This window comes from Maniola hyperantus, chromosome 2 (genome assembly GCF_902806685.2).
Source record: "Maniola hyperantus chromosome 2, iAphHyp1.2, whole genome shotgun sequence".
Taxonomy (NCBI): domain Eukaryota; kingdom Metazoa; phylum Arthropoda; class Insecta; order Lepidoptera; family Nymphalidae; genus Maniola; species Maniola hyperantus.
The window spans coordinates 16,357,710-16,375,986 of NC_048537.1; the positions used below are offsets into that span (position 1 = coordinate 16,357,710).

Here is an 18,277-nt window from a genome sequence, read left to right on the forward strand (position 1 = left end):
CCTACTGGTAGCCTAAATGGTTACTGGTAGCCAATCGGGATTTTTGGGCGCCGATTGGCCCGCCGAGGTAGCCTAAATGGCGGTAATTCGCCTAATCTGGCACCACTGACGGTGACTGTGGCTGTCCAAATGTTTGTAATTTAAAATTACAACAATGTGCCCGCCATCTATTTACGTCTTTTATTAACTGTTATCTATTTGTTTAGCCGTACTCGCGCTTAGATGGCACCACAAGCGAATTTCAATTTGCGATTTTTTAATGTTCTGGAGTTGCACCCCTATGGTCCTGTCGCACTCGTGGTCGCACTGTAGATTAGGTATAGACTTTGCTCTGTGTCAACTGTCATGTACGAAATACGACAATAAGGACCTTGTTAGAAGTAGCCCCATTGTGACACTTACTGTTAGAGCGAGATAGCTAAATGCATTTAAGCTCTTGTTAGAACGTGACAAAATGATTATGTTTTGTCCTTATTACCGTGGCCACTTTTTTTGTTTGTCAAAATGTATTTGTACGTGAGTAGGTATTTGACAAACAACGTGAAGTGTAGAAGGAATGACATTTCACAAGTAAGAAAATCTGCTTGAGCGAGAGGGACTGAGGGGGCTACGCTAGTTGCAAACCTGTGACGAAATACGATCTTGCCTAATCTATTGGTGAACCGTAAATTCGACACATAGAGCAAATATGGCGAGAGCGTTCTCAAAATGTATGCATTATACTATACATTACTTTAAAAACTAGTTCATAGTTAAAGACAATAAATAACTATTATACTGTAGCACTCAGGGCTTCACAAAAAAGCAAAATGCAAAATCCGCATCAAAATGGGTTTAGTCGATTCATTAAAAAAATTCTAGCTAATGTCTAAATTACAATTTTGTGCTCATCAAAGGGAAGAGAAAGCTAAAGGTCCAAACGCATAAGCGCTGCTCTGGGCGACGCGGCAGTGCCTTGCTCCATGCAAACTTCTAAACTGCAGTGCGCGGCAGAAAGTAATCAAAAAGTATATCGGCCTTTAGAATGACATTTCGGCTTTGTAGAGCATTGTCTCTGTCACTCATACCTATATGACGTTTTATCGGTCTCAATGACGGACAACACTTTACAAACCAGCTATCTACTTCTAAAGGTCGATGTACATTACTTTCTGCCGTGTACTGTAGGTATATTTGCCGTGCCGCGTTGCTCAAGTGCGCTTTGCTCCCTTCAAAATCATTATATACTATACTAGCTGATGCCCGCGATTTTGTCCGCGTGGATTTACATTTTTCAAAATCCCGCGGGAACTTTTTGATTTTCCGGGATAAAAAGTAGCCTATGTTTTAATACAGGGTATAATCTATTTCCATTCCAAATTTCAGCCGTTCAGCCGTTTTTGCGTTATTGAGTAACAAACATACAAACATCCACACTTTCAAATTTATAATATTAGAAGGATTAGCCGCGACGCGTCACGTCGCGCAGCGCAGCGCAAGTGCGTTTGGACCTTAAATCCTTATAAAAAATGAGAATAAGACTACTTAAATTAAATAACAAATAAACTAACAGCCGTACTCAGAGTCGCTAATCGTTACTTAACATTGAGTTAAAACGAGACAGATTTATGTGAGAGATATAGCTCTGTCTCGTTTTAACTCTGTCTTAAGTCTAAGCTAAGACCTTAGACCTAACACTTTAACCTGTACATGGATACGTTGATGTTAGTCAGTCAGTTTCTGCTTTCATTAATATAGATAGCAATAAGTTAGGCATTGGTTTCTTGCTGCACCGAAGCTAGCGTCGCCTCTATGATGAGATTGAAGTCCAGCTCGTTGAGACTCGCCTTCGCAGTCAGGAGATCCAGGAACGTGTCGAGAGGGGACAGCCGCTCACCCGCCGGCAGTGCTGCTATACCTGGACATAGAGATAGAGACAGTACGAACATACAGTAGGTATACACTAATTTTATTTTATTTTATTTTATTGGTTTGCCAACAGATAGTACACATATTATAAAATAACACTTACAATTCACAGAGAAAAAATTTAGAGTGTACACCCAATTACTGGCAAACCAGCATGCATTTTAAAAGTTTGCAAGTGCGGGATTACCAGTTAACTTAAAGCTAAAAATATAAATATGAAAAAATAAAAAATAAAAACACTGCAATTTATTATAGTACTAAATATTAAATACTAAATATTACATAAAACAAGGAAAATAAGAAAAATTACGAAGAAGCATACGAGTTTATAATGCTGCATCAATATACTGATGCAGCATTTTTTTGTACTGCTGCAAGGAGAGTGAATGAGGATCTATTATCATATTTTTCGCAGTTTTAAAAAGATTATTATGTTCGCGACATATTCTAATCAAGACATTGTTTTCTCCTAAGTGTGTTCTGCATCCCCTTATAATATAAGGCTTGTACGTCGTACGTTGTAATCGAGTAATATGTAGATAACTAGATGATGCCCGCGACTTCATCTGCGTGGATTTAGGTTTTTTTTTAAATCCCGTGGGAACTCTTTCATTTTCCGGGATGTAAGCTATCTCAGTACTAAATTTCGTCTAAATCGGTTGAACGGATGACAGACACACTTTCGCATTTATAATATTAGTATGGATGAGGGAATAACTTAAGTCAGAAACGTAATGGTTCTACTATAGCTCCACTTGTACACTTGTTAAGTCACAAACTAGATAGCAACACTCGAACAATATAACGAGCTCTTAAGTTAATCTTAGAATTAATGTTAGAATCACAAAGTGGCGCCATTTTTGCAAAATCGTGCTCTCAAGTTAATTTAAGAATCTAATGTTTAAGTCACAAACTAGATAGTACTATTTGTACTATACCACGCACTTTTGTTGAAATTTGAGAATGCAATGTTTAAGTCTCAAACTAGATCACGACATTTGTTTATATAATGCCTCACGCGTCCCAGGAACAGCTCCCACATGAGCGCTGTGCTCAGCCGCGTTAAGTACGACGGGCAGTGCCTCTCTATTTAACTGACTTCTACGTAGACCACGCAGGCCTATGCGCCTTGCACCGTGCCTGTAGGCTTAGAGCGAGAGGTGAGTGTACCAGTGTCCTTGACGGGGCGGTGCGGCGCGTGGTCGCGCGTGGGCGCCGTGACGCCGCTGAGCAGCGCGGCGGCGTGGTCGCGCGCGCGCAGCACCAGCGCGGCGCGGCTCGCCCACGCGGCCAGCGCGCGCCGCCCACGCGCCTCGCCCACTATCTGTATCAACCGCAGCTTGTTGTTGACCGACCGCTTGTTGTCATCGTCTTTACCTGGACACAAAATAATTTTTTTTCAACTGGCTTTACGGCTTTGTGTTCTAGCCCTTTTGAGCTTACTGCAACAGAACGATGAAGTTAATGCCGCAAACACATCACTGTGTTGTGATAGTGAAATGTCCGGTCTTCACGCAATCCGGGTATCTTTAAAACAAGAGTGAATAGGCATCTTCTAGGTAAACACCTCACCTCACCTTTGGCCACATCATCAATTTCCATCAGGCGTGATTGTGTTCAAGCGTTTCATCATCATCATCATGACCATAGCTGGCTCTTACAGAGCTCGGGTCTCCTCTCAGGGTTTGGCCATAGTCCATCATGCAGGCCAAGTGCGGATTGGCAGACTTCACACATTTTTTAGAATATTATGGACTCACAGGCATGCAGGTTTTCCTTCACTGTTAAAGCGAGTGATATTTAATTTCTTAAAGCCTAGCTACTTGGTCAAGCGTTTCATCATCATCATGATCAACCCGTCGCCGGCTCACTACAGAGCACGGGTCTCCTCTCAGAGTGAGAAGGGTTTGGCCATAGTCTACCAGGCTGGCCATGTGCGGATTGGCAGACTTCACACACCTTTGAGAACATTATGGGGAACTCTCAGGCATGCAGGTTTCCTCACGATGTTTTCCTTCACCGTTAAAGCAAGTGACATTTAATTACTTAAAACGTCAAGCGTTTGCCTATAGTGAATTTAAAAAAAACTGACTCGCGATGATCGCCTTGAGCACGTCGATCTGCAGCTCGAACACGTTGCGGTGCACGTACTGCACGAAGGCGTGGAAGGGCAGCGTGCGGTGGCCGAGGTACGTGAAGAACGAGCTGAAGCCCTGCGGCAGCGGGAACGCGATCGAGTCCGTCGCCACGTAGTACTGCTCCAGCACCTTGAGCAGGATCAGCGCGTGCGTCGCGTCCATCTCATCGCTGGAAAACGACGCCCTATGGTGAACACCGGACATGGGACAGGACCTCCTTGTATAAGTCGAAACACACGGGCGGTCAGATATCTGACCTCGATTTATCGGCTCAATTTTTGTAACATATTAAATCGTTTGCAAAAATTTCCACAGATGCACATTGCCGTGCCGTGATGCCGTTGCATCGAGTCCGCTATATGACCCAAGAGTCATGAAACCGACCCGTGCGTTTCGACCCGTAAAGAGCGATATCCAAAATATAAACCCAAACAATACATTGCAAAATAAAACCCCACAAATTAAAAGCACGAACAAAATCAACCAACATTAATTATTAGCTGAAAAACATAAAAATCACAATCAATCAACAACTGAAATTAAATATGAAAAGAAACTTTTCTACACTTGCAAGATGTGAAACGGAAAATGAAATACTTACTTAATGAATCTACGATCTAAACAAAGGAATCACACGCACAATACAAAAAAAAATTGAACCCAAACTTACAAAAAAAAAAATCACCAAACACAAACCACAACGAAAAATCCTCCTGCGTACATAAAGGAAAAGCCGCGCACATCTGGTACGGCTCCGGGACGGTCCCAAGCAAAGGTGTCAAAACTCAAAATGGCAATAAACCCAAGATGAATAATAAGGTCACAGAAAACAAGCACAAATAAAAACACCACTACCCAATGCCATCATTGGACCATTGAAGCAGACCTTAAGAAAGTGGGATTCTCGTGGAACCACGCCAAAGATAGCGGACATGGAAAACAACTATTGCAGCCCTAGTTGCAAGATGGAATAAAAGGACTCTATCATCACCCAATGCCCGAACGCACAGTATAACAAGCGCAAATAAAATAAAACTTTCAAAGTTTAAACGAAAACAAAACAAAAGCTACAGCGAGCAATCCTGCGTACATGAAGGGAAAGCCACGCGTCTGGTGCGGCTGCGGCACGGCGCCGACGGCGCGCACCACGGCGCGGCACAGCGCGCGCGCCGCGTCTAGCTGCGCCGCGGCCCAGCGCGTGGCCAGCGCGTGCACGCCGCTCTCCAGCGCGCCCGAGTTGCCGCCGCTGCTCTCCGTCATGAGGTGCACGCTCACCGCGCGAAGGTTCTATATATTTTGACATATTTTCCTCAATAAAACTGTACGCAATAAGTTTTTATTTAAATACATGAAAAGAAAGTCCTAACTCACTGACTGAATCCTCAACGCCCATAATTCTTGAACTTTTTCGTACGGCATAATAATATGTTAGCGTTTAAACTACCGTGAGTGATTTCCGCGGCACGTGCGCGAACGGACTCCCTTGAAAAAGGACCCCGGATGGGTTCGAAACTAGTCGGGCTAACGTCGACTAAACACGTGAGTACAGCCGGGATATATATTATTTAGAAAGGCATAATAATGTGTTTTAAACTAGCGTTTACGTTTTGTCGTGATATTTGTTCCATTAATTGTTATAAGTTTAGGTGTAGTCCGTAAAAAATGACTCCTCACGCGCCATTTCAACTCTATTGGGTCAACTGTCATGTCAAAAGTACGGTTAACCTTTAAAATGAGGACTCAAATCACACTTGACATGAAATTTGACACATAAAGTTAAAATGGCATGAGAGAAGTTAAATTTTACGCTATGTCCATGTGCTCCAACTAAGTTACAACCTGAGCGGGAAGATCGAGGTGGTCTTTAGGCAGTCCCTGGTAAGAGGAGGCGCTGCATAATTTGCATCATCATCTGCTCCTCATTTCCACAGGCACACACGGCAGAATGTCTTCAGCCCCGTATGGGATCCTATGGGGGAATCCTACGGCGTGTTCCAGCAGGACAATGCTTCTGCGTGATCGTGGTCAAAACAACACATAACTCACCGCAGCAATAACATGCTCCTGCTTGCTCGTCGTGCACACGTCTAGCTCCATAAACGGGAGGGAGTCCTGCGCCACGAGGGAAGGGCGCCGAGTGGGGATAGGGGGGCCCGTGGGGGACATCGGCGTGCTGCAGCGGGACAACGCTTCCGGCTATATGTGGACAACCAATAAGTTCGACACTGAAACATTGGGGTTTTTTGGGGGACTAAGAACTTTTTTTAAATAGAGATAGCGAGCAAACGAGCAGGCGGGTCACCTGATGTTAAGTGATTACCGCCGCCAATGAACATTTGCAGCACCAGAGGAACCGCCGATGCGTTGCCGGCCTTTTAGGAATTTGCTGGCCCGCTCCTTGAATAACCCCATGTTGTAATCTAAAGGGAACACCGCCGAAGGGAGTTGACCTTACGCTATACGATCGAAATAAAGGAAGCCTAACAATAAAGCATGAAAAAACGAGACAGCCATTTTTTATGTACGAGATTGGGATGATTATTAGACAAGGCATGACACATTTTCCACAAGCTGCAAATAATTCTAACCTGGTAGCAGTGCAGGGTGACGGCGAGCCTCTCCCTCACGTGGTCGGGGCGCAGTCGGTTCTTGGGTGTGGCGAGCGCGCACAGCGCGGCCCACAGGCGCGTCCACGCGTCCTCCGCGAACTGCGACACGCGCTGTCGCGGCGCCAGCACCACCGCCGCGGCCGCGCCCCGCCACAGCGCACACACCGACACGCACACGCTTGCGGTCCCCGCCTACCAACAACATTTTTATTTTATTTTATTGTGACATAGGCTTGCGCTTGACGACAATCATGCCTAATTAAAAGCAATGATGAGGTTGGAGCGCGCTTGCCTAGAAGATGCCTATTCATCATCAGGGTTGCTTGGTACCTACAACATTAACTCACTATGAACACTTCCAGAATCTTAATAACTTAGGCGGGCAGTAACCCTGCAGCATCAGGATTGAGGAGTTGGATCCAGAATTTTATGGGACCACCACGGAAACATATTTTGTTAATTAAAAAAAAAGTGCAAATCGGTCCAGAAACCTCGAAAAATATAAAAAATACATTAATATTGAGAACCACCTCCTTTTTGGAAGTCGTATAAAATGGGCATAAAACAGAACAACTATTTTGAGGTCGCCATCTTATATCGAACAGTTGTAAAGTACCAAGTAATTAGTGCCAGTGCCGCATGGCACGCATTTATAAAAATTATTTTAATTGACTAAAGTAATGGCGTCTTCGTGTTGGTTGTGGTTGAGTGTCAAACTGCGCGCTACGGCGGTGGGGCTACTGATGAAACGTTACCTTAACATCAGCAAACTTCAAGTGCAGCGTGAACGGCAGCCAGTTCATCAGGGACACGGCAGACGAGGGCAGCGAGCGGCGCGTCACGGCGTACGTGGTGCCGATCAGGTACTCCTGCATGACTCGCTGCAGGCCGCCCAGCCCGTCGTGTTGGTTGAGGCATAGCCACGAAATTAACTGGAAGCAAATATATATTTGCATAGGACCGTGTTTGGTGGCGCGCTCTTGGAAAGGCCTATGTCCAGCAGTGGACGCAAACAGGCTGATGGATGGATGGATGAAATATATATTTCAATACACTTGCTCAAAAAGTGCTCATAAAGGCACATAAGTCAACCTATAATCAAACTGTGACTTTTTCATTGCTTTGTGAGTAATAGTGAGGGTTTTTTTTATTGGTCGAGTTTCTTTGCTCTTAAAAAAGTTTCGATACAAAAAATCGTGTTCAATCCGTACCCTTATATAAATGCGAAAGTGTGTTTGTTTGTTGGTTTGTCCTTCAATCACGTCGCAACGGTGCAACGGATTGACGTGATTTTTTGCATGGGTATAGACAAAGACGTGGAGAGTGACATAGGCTACTTTTTATCCCGGAAAATCAAAGAGTTCCCACGGAATTTTTAAAAAACCTAATTCCACGCAGACGAAGTCGCGGGCATCAGCTAGTAGTACAAATAAATTAATATACCTTTTGCTTGCTCATTTCATAAACGTAAACGTAAGTAACGTAAAGAAACGTGTACAACTATACCAACTACATAACATAATTATCATCTTACAAAAAAAAGTTTACAATAGGACCTAATTTTCATACTTAAAAGATTTGACTTTCACAAAAAAATTTAAAACAATAAAAATTAACAAATCTTAATGCACATACCTCCTCAGCCAAATCCATATTCCCTTCATGTTGTATCACATAATGAATTATGGCCAATTTATTTTCTATCACCGTATCGCTCTTGAAAGTTGAGGTCAGGTCTTTTTCCGAGACACCCATTGTGACTACGTCCAAAGTGTTAAGGTCTACCATAGTGTGGGGTCCCCAGCCGTGTAGAGGGGCAAGGCTGGGGCCACTGTCACTTGGGTCCATGGGGATGACGATGTGACAACAGGGTTCGTGGTGAGGACTGATGTCTATTATGTGCGTGAATAGCATCGGTATGTTGATGAGGAGGTGGTTGTCTGTAAGAAAATATTGCCTTAAATTTTTTGCTAAAAGGTTGAGTTGAAGTCAGATTTTTTCTAAGACACCCATAGTGACTGCTTTTAAAGTGTTAAGGTCTACCACAGTGTGAAAAGCGGTAAGGCTGTACTGTCACTTGGGTTCATGGGGATGACGATGTGACAACAGGGTTCGTGGTGAGAACTGATGTCTATTATGTGCGTGAATAGCATCGGTATGTTGATGAGGAGGTGGTTGTTTGTAAAAAAAAAATTGCCTTAAATTTTTGCTGAAAGATTGAAGTCAGATTTTTTCTCGTGTAAGGTGTCAAGTTCCACCATAGTGTAAGTTCCCCAGCCGTGTAGAGGGGCAAGGCTGGGGCCACTGTCACTTGGATCCATGGGGATGACGATGTGACAGAACGACCGTAGTGTAGACATATGTCCAATAATATGTCTATTATGTGGGTAAATAACCAATAGGTGCTTAGGCTATCACCGCTTAGCTATCAACATGATCAACCCCTTGCCGGCTCACTACAGAGCACGGGTCTCCTCTTAGAGTGAGAATGGTTTTGGCCGATGCGACGCTGGCCATGTGCGGATTGGTAAATTTCACACATGTTTGAGCACATTATGTAGAACTCTCAGGCATGCAGGTTTCTTCCCGATGTTTTCCTTCACCGTTAAAGCAAGTGATATTTAGTTAATTAAATTAGCCATAGCTTACCTTGATAACTATCACTTACCATTGTAAAGGGTATAAGAAGGTCGCAAAGACTTAGCGAGAGACCAGGGTAGATCAGGGACCACGCTGTGCACCACGCATCCGTGATGCAGCAGCGTCACAGAATATGCAAAGTTGACACCAGAGTCTTTCAAATCCACGTCGTCCAGGACCAGAGAACTTGTGGAGTCGTCAAGAGGCTGAAAGTGATTTGAACACTGTACCTATCCCAGTACCAACAAAGTTAACAAGATAAAGGTATGATTCCGTACCACGCTGCACGCAGCAGCGCTGCCGCAACAGTGCTGTCACCAGCTGTCACAGTCCTGTCGCGGCACTACTGGTCCCCATACAATCTCTATAAGCTTATATGACATTACATTCCGAGCTAGGCAGCAATGTCGCGGCAGCAATGTAGCGGAACATTGCTGCCTAGCTCGGAATGTAATGTCATATAAGCTTATAGAGATTGTATGGGGACCAGTAGTGCCGCGACAGTACTGTGACAGCTCGTGACAGCACTGTTGCGGCAGCGCTGCTGCGTGCAGTGTGGTTCGGAATCATACCTTTAAGTTCAAAACTAAAACCCGACTAGTTACTCCTCTTAATCGCTGAAATATAGTAAAACTGTTTTTCTGCTGCTTGGTATACATATTTTAATATTGTAAGTACTATATTTATATATATGAACTCAGATATTAATAATTGATATCCCAGTAGGTATATCAATTATTAATATGATATCAAAAAGAATTAGAGACTTTTTTGAATGTAACATCCGCTATGTTTATTTTATTTCTAAAAATGTAGCCTATGTCATCTGAACAATAACGAATCGATTGACCGAGTTTTGATAAGTGTTCGAAAAGGTAAATTTGAATATGTGTTTTATACAGAGTGCTAGAAAATTGAGATAAGTATCCAATTACTGGTGTACTTTTACCTTATACAAATAGTGATGGCACACACACAGCAAGCCACGCTGATCGCACACAATGTACAGATCGAGGCTACAGTCGTGCACACGAAGCGGTATGGGGTCGTCCTCGTACGAGCCGCAAGCCGCTGCGGCGCCATGCGCTCCTGGTACATGCGGGAGACTTAGGGGAATGTTTAACTGAAAAGGAAAAGAATTTTTACCACAGATTACCCCACAGGCCCCCTCAGTCCCTCTCGCTCAAGCAGAGGTACTTACTAGTGAAATGTTATTTCTTCTATTTTACGTTCGCTTCCGCTATTACCAGTAAGAAGAGGTACCTAAGGCACGGGTAAGGTATACCCTTTCACCACAGAATACATTGAATATACAGGTACGTTTCACTGACTGTGCGGATGCGAGTGGCGGAAGGTTTTTTTTTTGTATATTTCGCTGGCAATCCTCCGACATGGTTATCGGAGACTTTGTATAGCTTAACACGGCATTTTTTTACCTTTTTCTGTTTAGATTTTCATGAAACTGGTTTTTTTTTGTACTGTGATCATGATTTTTAAGCTATAGCCTTACGTTTTTTAACTTATTCTATTCAGACTGATATTTCTCTCTCTCCTGCAAACCACACCTTACCCCAGTGTGCGGTCTCAGTCAAGAGATATCTATGCCTTTTTATTTCTTCTCAGACCTGGGCGTGTATGGAACTCTCGTAGCTTTAGTTTTAAGTTCGCGTAAAAATTATCACCACTATAGGTATCATCATCTTACAAATGCAAAAACCGACCATCAAAAAATGTAATTTATTACCTACTAGCTTATGTTCGCGACTTCATCCGCGTGGACTACACAAATTTCAAAACCCTATTTCATTCCCTTAGGGGTTGAATTTTCAAATGCATCTGCATGCCAAATTTCAGCCCGATCCGTCTAATAGTTTGAGCTGTGTGTTGGTAGATCAGTCAGTAGGTCAGTCACTCAGTCAGTCAGTCACCTTTTCCTTTTATGTGAACACTGAACACACGCATAGAGTTTATATTGCACCAATAATTTAAGGACTAATTATAATTTTCTATCTTAAGCAATATCAGCTAAGTCTGCCAATACGCATTGAGCCAGCGTGGCAGACTATGGCCTAAACCCTGGCCTGGGATATTATATTCCGTTATCTGTGGTAGTGGATGCCTACGTCATAATAGCTATCTGCATGCCAAATTTCAGCCCGATCCGTCCAGTAGTTTGAGCTGTGCGTTGATAGATCAGTCAGTCAGTCATCTTTTCTTTTTTATATAGGTATTTAGAATTTAGATTTTGAATAAACCATTTTGATTTTTATTTCATTTCTTTGAAAGAAAAGCGCTCAATTATCAAAGCATGGCATTTTCTATAGTTTCCTAAAGTTGGTTGATTGAAAGTAGGTAGCATTTGTTAGAAATTGATACAAAAGTCTTACCGAATAAACGAAATAAAAGGCCCATGGTAAGCAATATGAAAGTAGCTTGATAAATAAAAGATTATGGTGGGGTCAATGGGAGTCGCAGGTGAACTCATCGGAATGCCATAATCTTGCAAATGTGATGGGATACTGATGTGTTGTCGTCCCCTCGCGTATTGTGATATTAGCAAGTAAAATATGTACAATAATATACCTATGACGAAAATGATACGAAGGTTTTATATTACAAAGATGTTACCTACCATTAGGACCATATGAGAAAAAGAGGGAATATATCACTGCCTATATTATAAATGCGAAAATCTGTTTATTGGTTTGTTAGTTTGTCCTTTAATCACGTCGCAACGGATTGATGTAATTTTTTGCATGGGTATAGTTAAAGACCTGAGAGAGACATATAGGTATGCTACTTTTTATCCCAGATATTTTTTAGATTAAATTTCTAATATTTTACAAGCTTATGCTCGCGACTTCGTCCGCATGGGCAAATTCCAAACCCCTATTTTACGCCCTAAGGGGTTGAATTTTCATAAATCCTTTCTTAGCGGATGCCTACGTTATAATAGCAATCTGCATGCCAAATTTCAGCTCGATCCGTCCAGTAGTTTGAGCTGTGCATTGATAGATCAGTCAGTCAGTCAGTCAGTTACCTTTTCCTTTTATATATTTAGATATACCGTATCATTATTACATATATAATACCTTAAGGCTGTTTTACGCCGGACCAACAACATACGATAATGCGGCATGCTATACAAATACAAACAATAATTCTGGGACCTATCGCCAGCCCTCTACTGAGCACGGATGTCTTTTCAGAATGAGAAGGGTTTAGGCCATTTTCCACCACGCCGGCCAAGTGCGGATTGGCAGTCTTCACACACATTGAGAAAAATTATGGAGACCTCTCAGGCTATGTATTCTCACGATATGTATTCCTTCACCGTTAAAGCAAGTGATATAAATTGATTTTTTTAAATGTATATAAAAGTAAGAGGTGTGCGCCCGTAATCGAGCCCCAGATCTCCCGAACAGGAGGCCGACATCTCAACCACTAGGCTATCACCCTGTCGCCCCACAGGCTTTAGGGACCATACGGCAGACTATTTTATGAAGAGATATCTATCATCTAGGAGTGTTACGCAAACCCGCCGGCAGTCACACCATAGTTCATGCCAAAATACACAAAATAAATGAATTTCAAACAATAGCTTCCCATTTGTCACCCGCATCCTCGCCATATATCAAAGTCCCATGCGAGTAGGGCTGCCAAAAGTCAATAATTTTACAGAATTGGGTAGGTACCCTTATTACTCAGAGGAATATATTCTTCTTCTTCTTTGCGTGCTTCTCCGGCTAGCGAAGGTTGGCAGTCAGCTTTGTAGTAGTAGTTCTGCAGCACTCGGGATTCCCGTCCACTCCGGATGTTGCGCAGCCAAGACTTTTTTCTGCGACCGACGCCTCTTCTTCCCATCACTTTCCATTTTGCCCATCATGATGAGTTGTAGGAGTTGTCCTCCTCTTGTGCCCCAAATATGCGAGTTTCCTCATCTTGTTGGTTTGCATACTTATACTTATACTTTCACTTTACCAAATGTTAAGCAGGTGAAAACCACTGTGCAACTTAATAATGAGGAATTAGATTTAGTGGATACCGCTGTTTTTGTTGGAATAACTTAGTTTAATTTAATTTAATTTATTTTATTTTATAGAGACAAACAGTTACAATTAGTTAACTAGATAGTATATATATATATATAAACACTTAAACCAAAGCAGTCTCCAATGAGAAATTAACACTTATAATAAAGAATTATGTCCACAACACACGGGCATAGTATGCGTATGAAAAACTAGGCACAGAGTATTTAAAACTAACTAGGTAGGTAAACTTATGGAACACAGAACTGAAATCGACTAAAGTATAAACTATAACTAGGCAGAATTTGATATAACATCCTTAATTGCTAATTTATACCTATGGAGAGAGAGATGAAAAATATCACTTTTCGCGAATACATGATTAGCTTGGTTGCAACTTCGTCGTATGAATGTGTTATCAGCGTGTTTAGTCTTACTTGGTGCAATATGAAACAGTTTCCGATGCCGGGAGTTAACCCGTGGGCACCTTAAAGATATTTTTGATAGCAGATATGGTGAGACGGTTATTATGGTGATAACGTTAGATAAAAAAAAAAGTTCGCGTTTTTGATTGACGCGTCGTGGAATATATTAGAAAGTATAATCTATTTTAAAAATTACTTACCTAAATAGTGATTTTGTTGAATTTTGTGATTTTTATCTACACTACGTAATATCTATTACCCAAATTCAAAATTTCAAAACTTACCCCGCCCGAATCCAACATACCTGATTACATGTTATATGTAGGTAGTACGCGACAGTTTGAAATGGCAATCGGGGCGGGAACGCCCCGCACACCTGCACAGCCCCCGCGCTAGCCCGCTGGGAGCGCGGGTGACGTGCGGGTGTGCGGGGTGTCCCTCCTACCTCATACGCCAATTGTTGTATTGTCATTGCCGACATGTCGCGGCCTATACAAATAAAATTTATTTTATACAAAAAATTGAGAAATTCTGGCGGAAGCATAAATTCTGCTTTTTAAAATTCGATTTGAAATGCCATATTTTTTATTTGAAGCGTAAGCCCTACGTAAATAAAGTGAGGTAGGTATACTCGTGGTATACCGTATACTCATATACAAATATATTCGTCTGCCGTATAGCCCGCAAGGACTGATGACATCAGGTTATCGCCATTCAAGGAATCATGGAAAATTCTAAAAAATCCATGATCTTTCAGAATTTTATAACCACGACGGGACGACAACGATGGGAGAGACGTTACATGCTTTTGGGGATGATGTTGTATGTATGTTTGTGATCATTTTCCTCAAGTACTATTTGGTTGTTGCGGATGCCTATATTTTAACATCCGCAGATACGGATTATTAGAAGTTCACATCCGCGGGTGTGAATATCTGAGTTAATGCGAATGTTCCACATTCGCGGATGGGGATGCAAATATCCGTAACACCCTCTTGGGTAACATTGTACCTTTTTTGATTGGTCAGTTAGCGAACGAAGATATTAAGTAGCGAACACGCGCGAGGCACGCGCCACTCTGGCCCCGCCAACTTTCTTTGCAGGTCAGAGGTTGTTGCTTGTTGCAAATATGGATTCGCATCCGTACAATCTCCGCATCAATTATGCGGATGCGAATGTCTGAATTAATGCGAGTGTTCCGCATTTGCGGATGCGGATGCGAATATCTGTAACACCCCTGGTTGGTACTTAGCGGAGCCATCGAAGAAATGCCATTCATGATCGGACTTGATATAAGGTTACCAGCTGGTGTAGCGGCGTGAAGTGCTTGACCTTGTTGAGCATACCAAGGGTTTTTTAAGTATAAGCACATACCACAGTTTCATGCGGCAGGTCGGCGTGGAACTGCAGCGCGGAGAGCGTGGCCGTCAGCTCGGAAGGTGACTTCACCTCCTCGCCCTCCGCAAAGCCCTGCGTGGGGGCGCGGTAGTGGATGTAAAAGAGGACCTGTGGAATAAAAACCAGCCAAGTGCGAGTCAGACTCGCGCAATGAGGGTTCCGTACTGCAGTCTTATTTTTTCGACATTTATGCACGATAATTCAAAAACTATGATGCATGAAAATCTGTTTTAGAATGCACAGGTGAAGCCCTTTCATATGATACCCTACTTGATATAGTTATCTTACTACAAAAATTGAAAATATTAGTTTATGACCACAATTTAATTTTTTTTGTGTGATGTAACCACAAATTCATGGTTTTCAGATTTTTCCCCTAATACCAGCAATAAGACCCCCACCTACCTACCAAATTTCATGATTCTAGATCAATGGGAAGTACCCTGTAGATTTGTTGACAGACAGACCGACAGACAGACAGGCAGACAGACAACAAAGTGATCCTATAAAGGTTCCGATTTTCCTTTTGAGGTACGGAACCCTAAAAATGAATCGTAATATTAACGGTTTATTTTGAGTACCGACATAAATGCACTTTACACAGCCATATGTACTTTTGCACAAATACCTGATTAACACAGTCCCACTGTGCCCAAGAAAAGATGTTCACTATAGTCTCAGGCTCAGGATAGATGCCATCAAAGCCCCACTTCTCAGTGCCATCATCACATTCATTGAGGAACAATGGGGAGCGATATATTTTGATGCCTGAAAATTATCAATGTTCCAAAGGTGCTTATTTACTTACACAAACTATACTGAATAGTGAAATACTTCACTAGTTGGTAGTTCTAAGTTTCACCACTTACTACCAGGTGAAGTTGCACTCAAGGGCTAACTTTCATTAAATAAATATCAAGTCATATACTTATGTAAAAGTTTTGATAAGGTGTTTCAATTTGAGAGTAAATTGAGAGGACAAAAATTGTGCTGATTTTTTCTAGTGTAAAAAGAATGGCAATAGTCAAGAAGAGTAGCAGAGTGTTGTGACTAGTTGATGCCCGCGATTTCGAACGCGTGGATTTAGGTTTTTTAAAAATCCCGTGGGAACTCTTTAATTTTTCGGGATACAAAGTAGCCTATGCTACTCTCCAGGTCTTTATCCACAACCATGCAAAAAATCGACGTGATTGAAGGACAAACCAACAAACACACTTTCGCATTTATAATAAGGGTACTGATAAAAGAGCTAAAATCAAGAGATCATCAGAATCATCATCATCAGGATGTGGATTTACTTTTGAACAGATGCTTTCCTCAATGGCACCATATCTGTTCTTTAACCTTCTTCATCCAACCGCTTCCCAAACTTATCAAGAGATCAGTAAAATGTTACTTACACTCCAAATGCTTGAAGAGCAGGAAACGGTCATTCCTTATTCCTGGACTGTATTTATTACTCTTGCCATACACAAACTGCAACATAATCTGCTTTGTAGACCCTTCCTCAACCTCTTCAGGTGTGTACACCTTATCAAGCAACAAGGATATCAGAAATGGACAGTACAGAGGCTCTTTCTCTGCACAATCTTCAGTCGGCACCACTTTGACTACATAGACTAGTAAACTGCGACTTGAGTTAACAGATGCTTGGATGATATTCAGTTTTTCTTCAAACATGTGTACAATCTCTAGGGTTTTCGATTTATTTGTGTAAACACCAACATTCATTACTTCGTTGCCATTTTTTGTGGATATCCAGGTTAAGATCTGCGACCCGTCCTGCTCCTGGCCAACTAAACGCCATTCTCGTGCTGTAACTTCTGGAAAGAATTTCGTCAAAGAATTGTTTTTATTTGGTTAATTAGTAGCACCAATTCCGTTGTCTTTCTCTAAACTAAATTTAGAGCATCTGCATCCTTTTCTTTTTAACAATGCTAAAAAGGGACAGAATATAAACTTTACATTTAAAGACTTTTTAGTGCACGCTTCAAATTTAAACAGTAAGCTCGCGACTGTGCGCTAAAATCACGGGTTTTACCATCTAAAAATTAAATTTAAAACTGTCAAACTGTGTCTGTCCTTTTCATATTACATTAGGAAGAAGGGATGCGAATACTCTAAAAGTAGGTTGTGCTCAGAATCAGTACCATTGTTTCTTTATGTTTAGCTCATTAATTTTTGGACATCAGTTTGCTTACATACGTATTTAATTTAACACCTTGACTGTACTGTATTATTTAAGTACAAAATAAATATTTACTTAACTTTAACATAGATCTTAGTTTAAAAAGCTGCTCATTGACAGCTGCAGTATGAAGATAGCAACGTCTGGCTCTCTCGGTGTTATCACAAGTATTAGCTATACTTACAATAAGCTAAAATAAATTGTTGTAGCAAGGACACCATATCTTCATGCGAACCAATGCAATTTTCTTGTAAATATTTATAACCTCTCAAATTACTTTAGCTAGTTTACTTAACCTACATATTATTACAAAGGTGACATGCTAAAACGAAGGGGAAGACAGTTTGAGAGTGAATAAACAAGGGAATACCTCCTTCGTCCTTAGATTGAAGCACCCCGCAAAGTTTTACAGCAATATTTTGACCTGACATTTTCTTATGACCCACTTTTCACTTATTTTTCACATAATACTACCAAACATGTTACGTTATGTGCGCGTTGTTTTCAATATTCCATTCTTCTATACAAATAAATTATATAGAAGGCCATTATTGATTTTCTTCAATTGCTATCAGCTGGCGCCCAGCTGTAAAGCTAAGTGAAGTTAGCTACGACAGTGATGCCAACTTTAAGTAATTATTGTTATTGGCGCTTGCCTTCAAATGAGCCAATAGGATACCTCTTCTAAAAATTTCGTTTCACGTTATTTTTTATGAAAACTTTAACTAATATAATTGAAACTTACTTTTTTGATTGGTTTGCTATTAATTTTTAATTTTCGTCCGTTAAATAAGAAATATTTTCGAATAAAGAATAGGATTTTTGTAGTAAAACATATTCTTATTCTAATTTTCACCATTATGCTACATGTGGTTATATTGTATGATTTACAGAATAAACAACTCGTTGTATTATTGTCTACAATAGTCAATTTAAAATA

The 18,277-nt window shown here is 41.4% G+C and overlaps 1 protein-coding gene across 1 annotated transcript; it reads right to left on the reverse strand.

Moving 5' to 3' along the window:
- Positions 1 to 386: 386 nt before the first annotated feature.
- Positions 387 to 17,907, reverse strand: pigeon (protein). The gene is made up of 14 exons (XM_034976682.2): positions 17,708 to 17,907; positions 16,550 to 16,972; positions 15,778 to 15,917; positions 15,126 to 15,257; positions 10,245 to 10,418; positions 9,324 to 9,501; positions 8,291 to 8,595; positions 7,411 to 7,587; positions 6,635 to 6,847; positions 6,093 to 6,242; positions 5,137 to 5,333; positions 4,001 to 4,215; positions 3,079 to 3,285; positions 387 to 1,897 (listed from the first exon to the last, which is right to left on the reverse strand). Exons 1-14 carry the CDS (start codon positions 17,766 to 17,768, stop codon positions 1,749 to 1,751), a joined length of 2,721 nt encoding a protein of 906 aa, XP_034832573.1. The 5' UTR covers positions 17,769 to 17,907; the 3' UTR covers positions 387 to 1,748.
- Positions 17,908 to 18,277: the final 370 nt, after the last annotated feature.

What these genes read in the sequence shown, in the direction of transcription:
- pigeon (XM_034976682.2), bottom strand. Translation starts at nt 17,768, where the DNA reads ATGTCAGGTCAAAATATTGCTGTAAAACTTTGCGGGGTGCTTCAATCT. An exon ending in TTCTTATACCCTTTACAATG is followed by an intron (nt 8,596 to 9,323) that starts GTAAGTGATAGT and finishes ATTTTCTTACAG; the next exon opens with ACAACCACCTCCTCATCAAC. An exon ending in ACGCGTGGCTTTCCCTTCAT is followed by an intron (nt 4,216 to 5,136) that starts GTACGCAGGATT and finishes GTCGTTTTCCAG; the next exon opens with CGATGAGATGGACGCGACGC.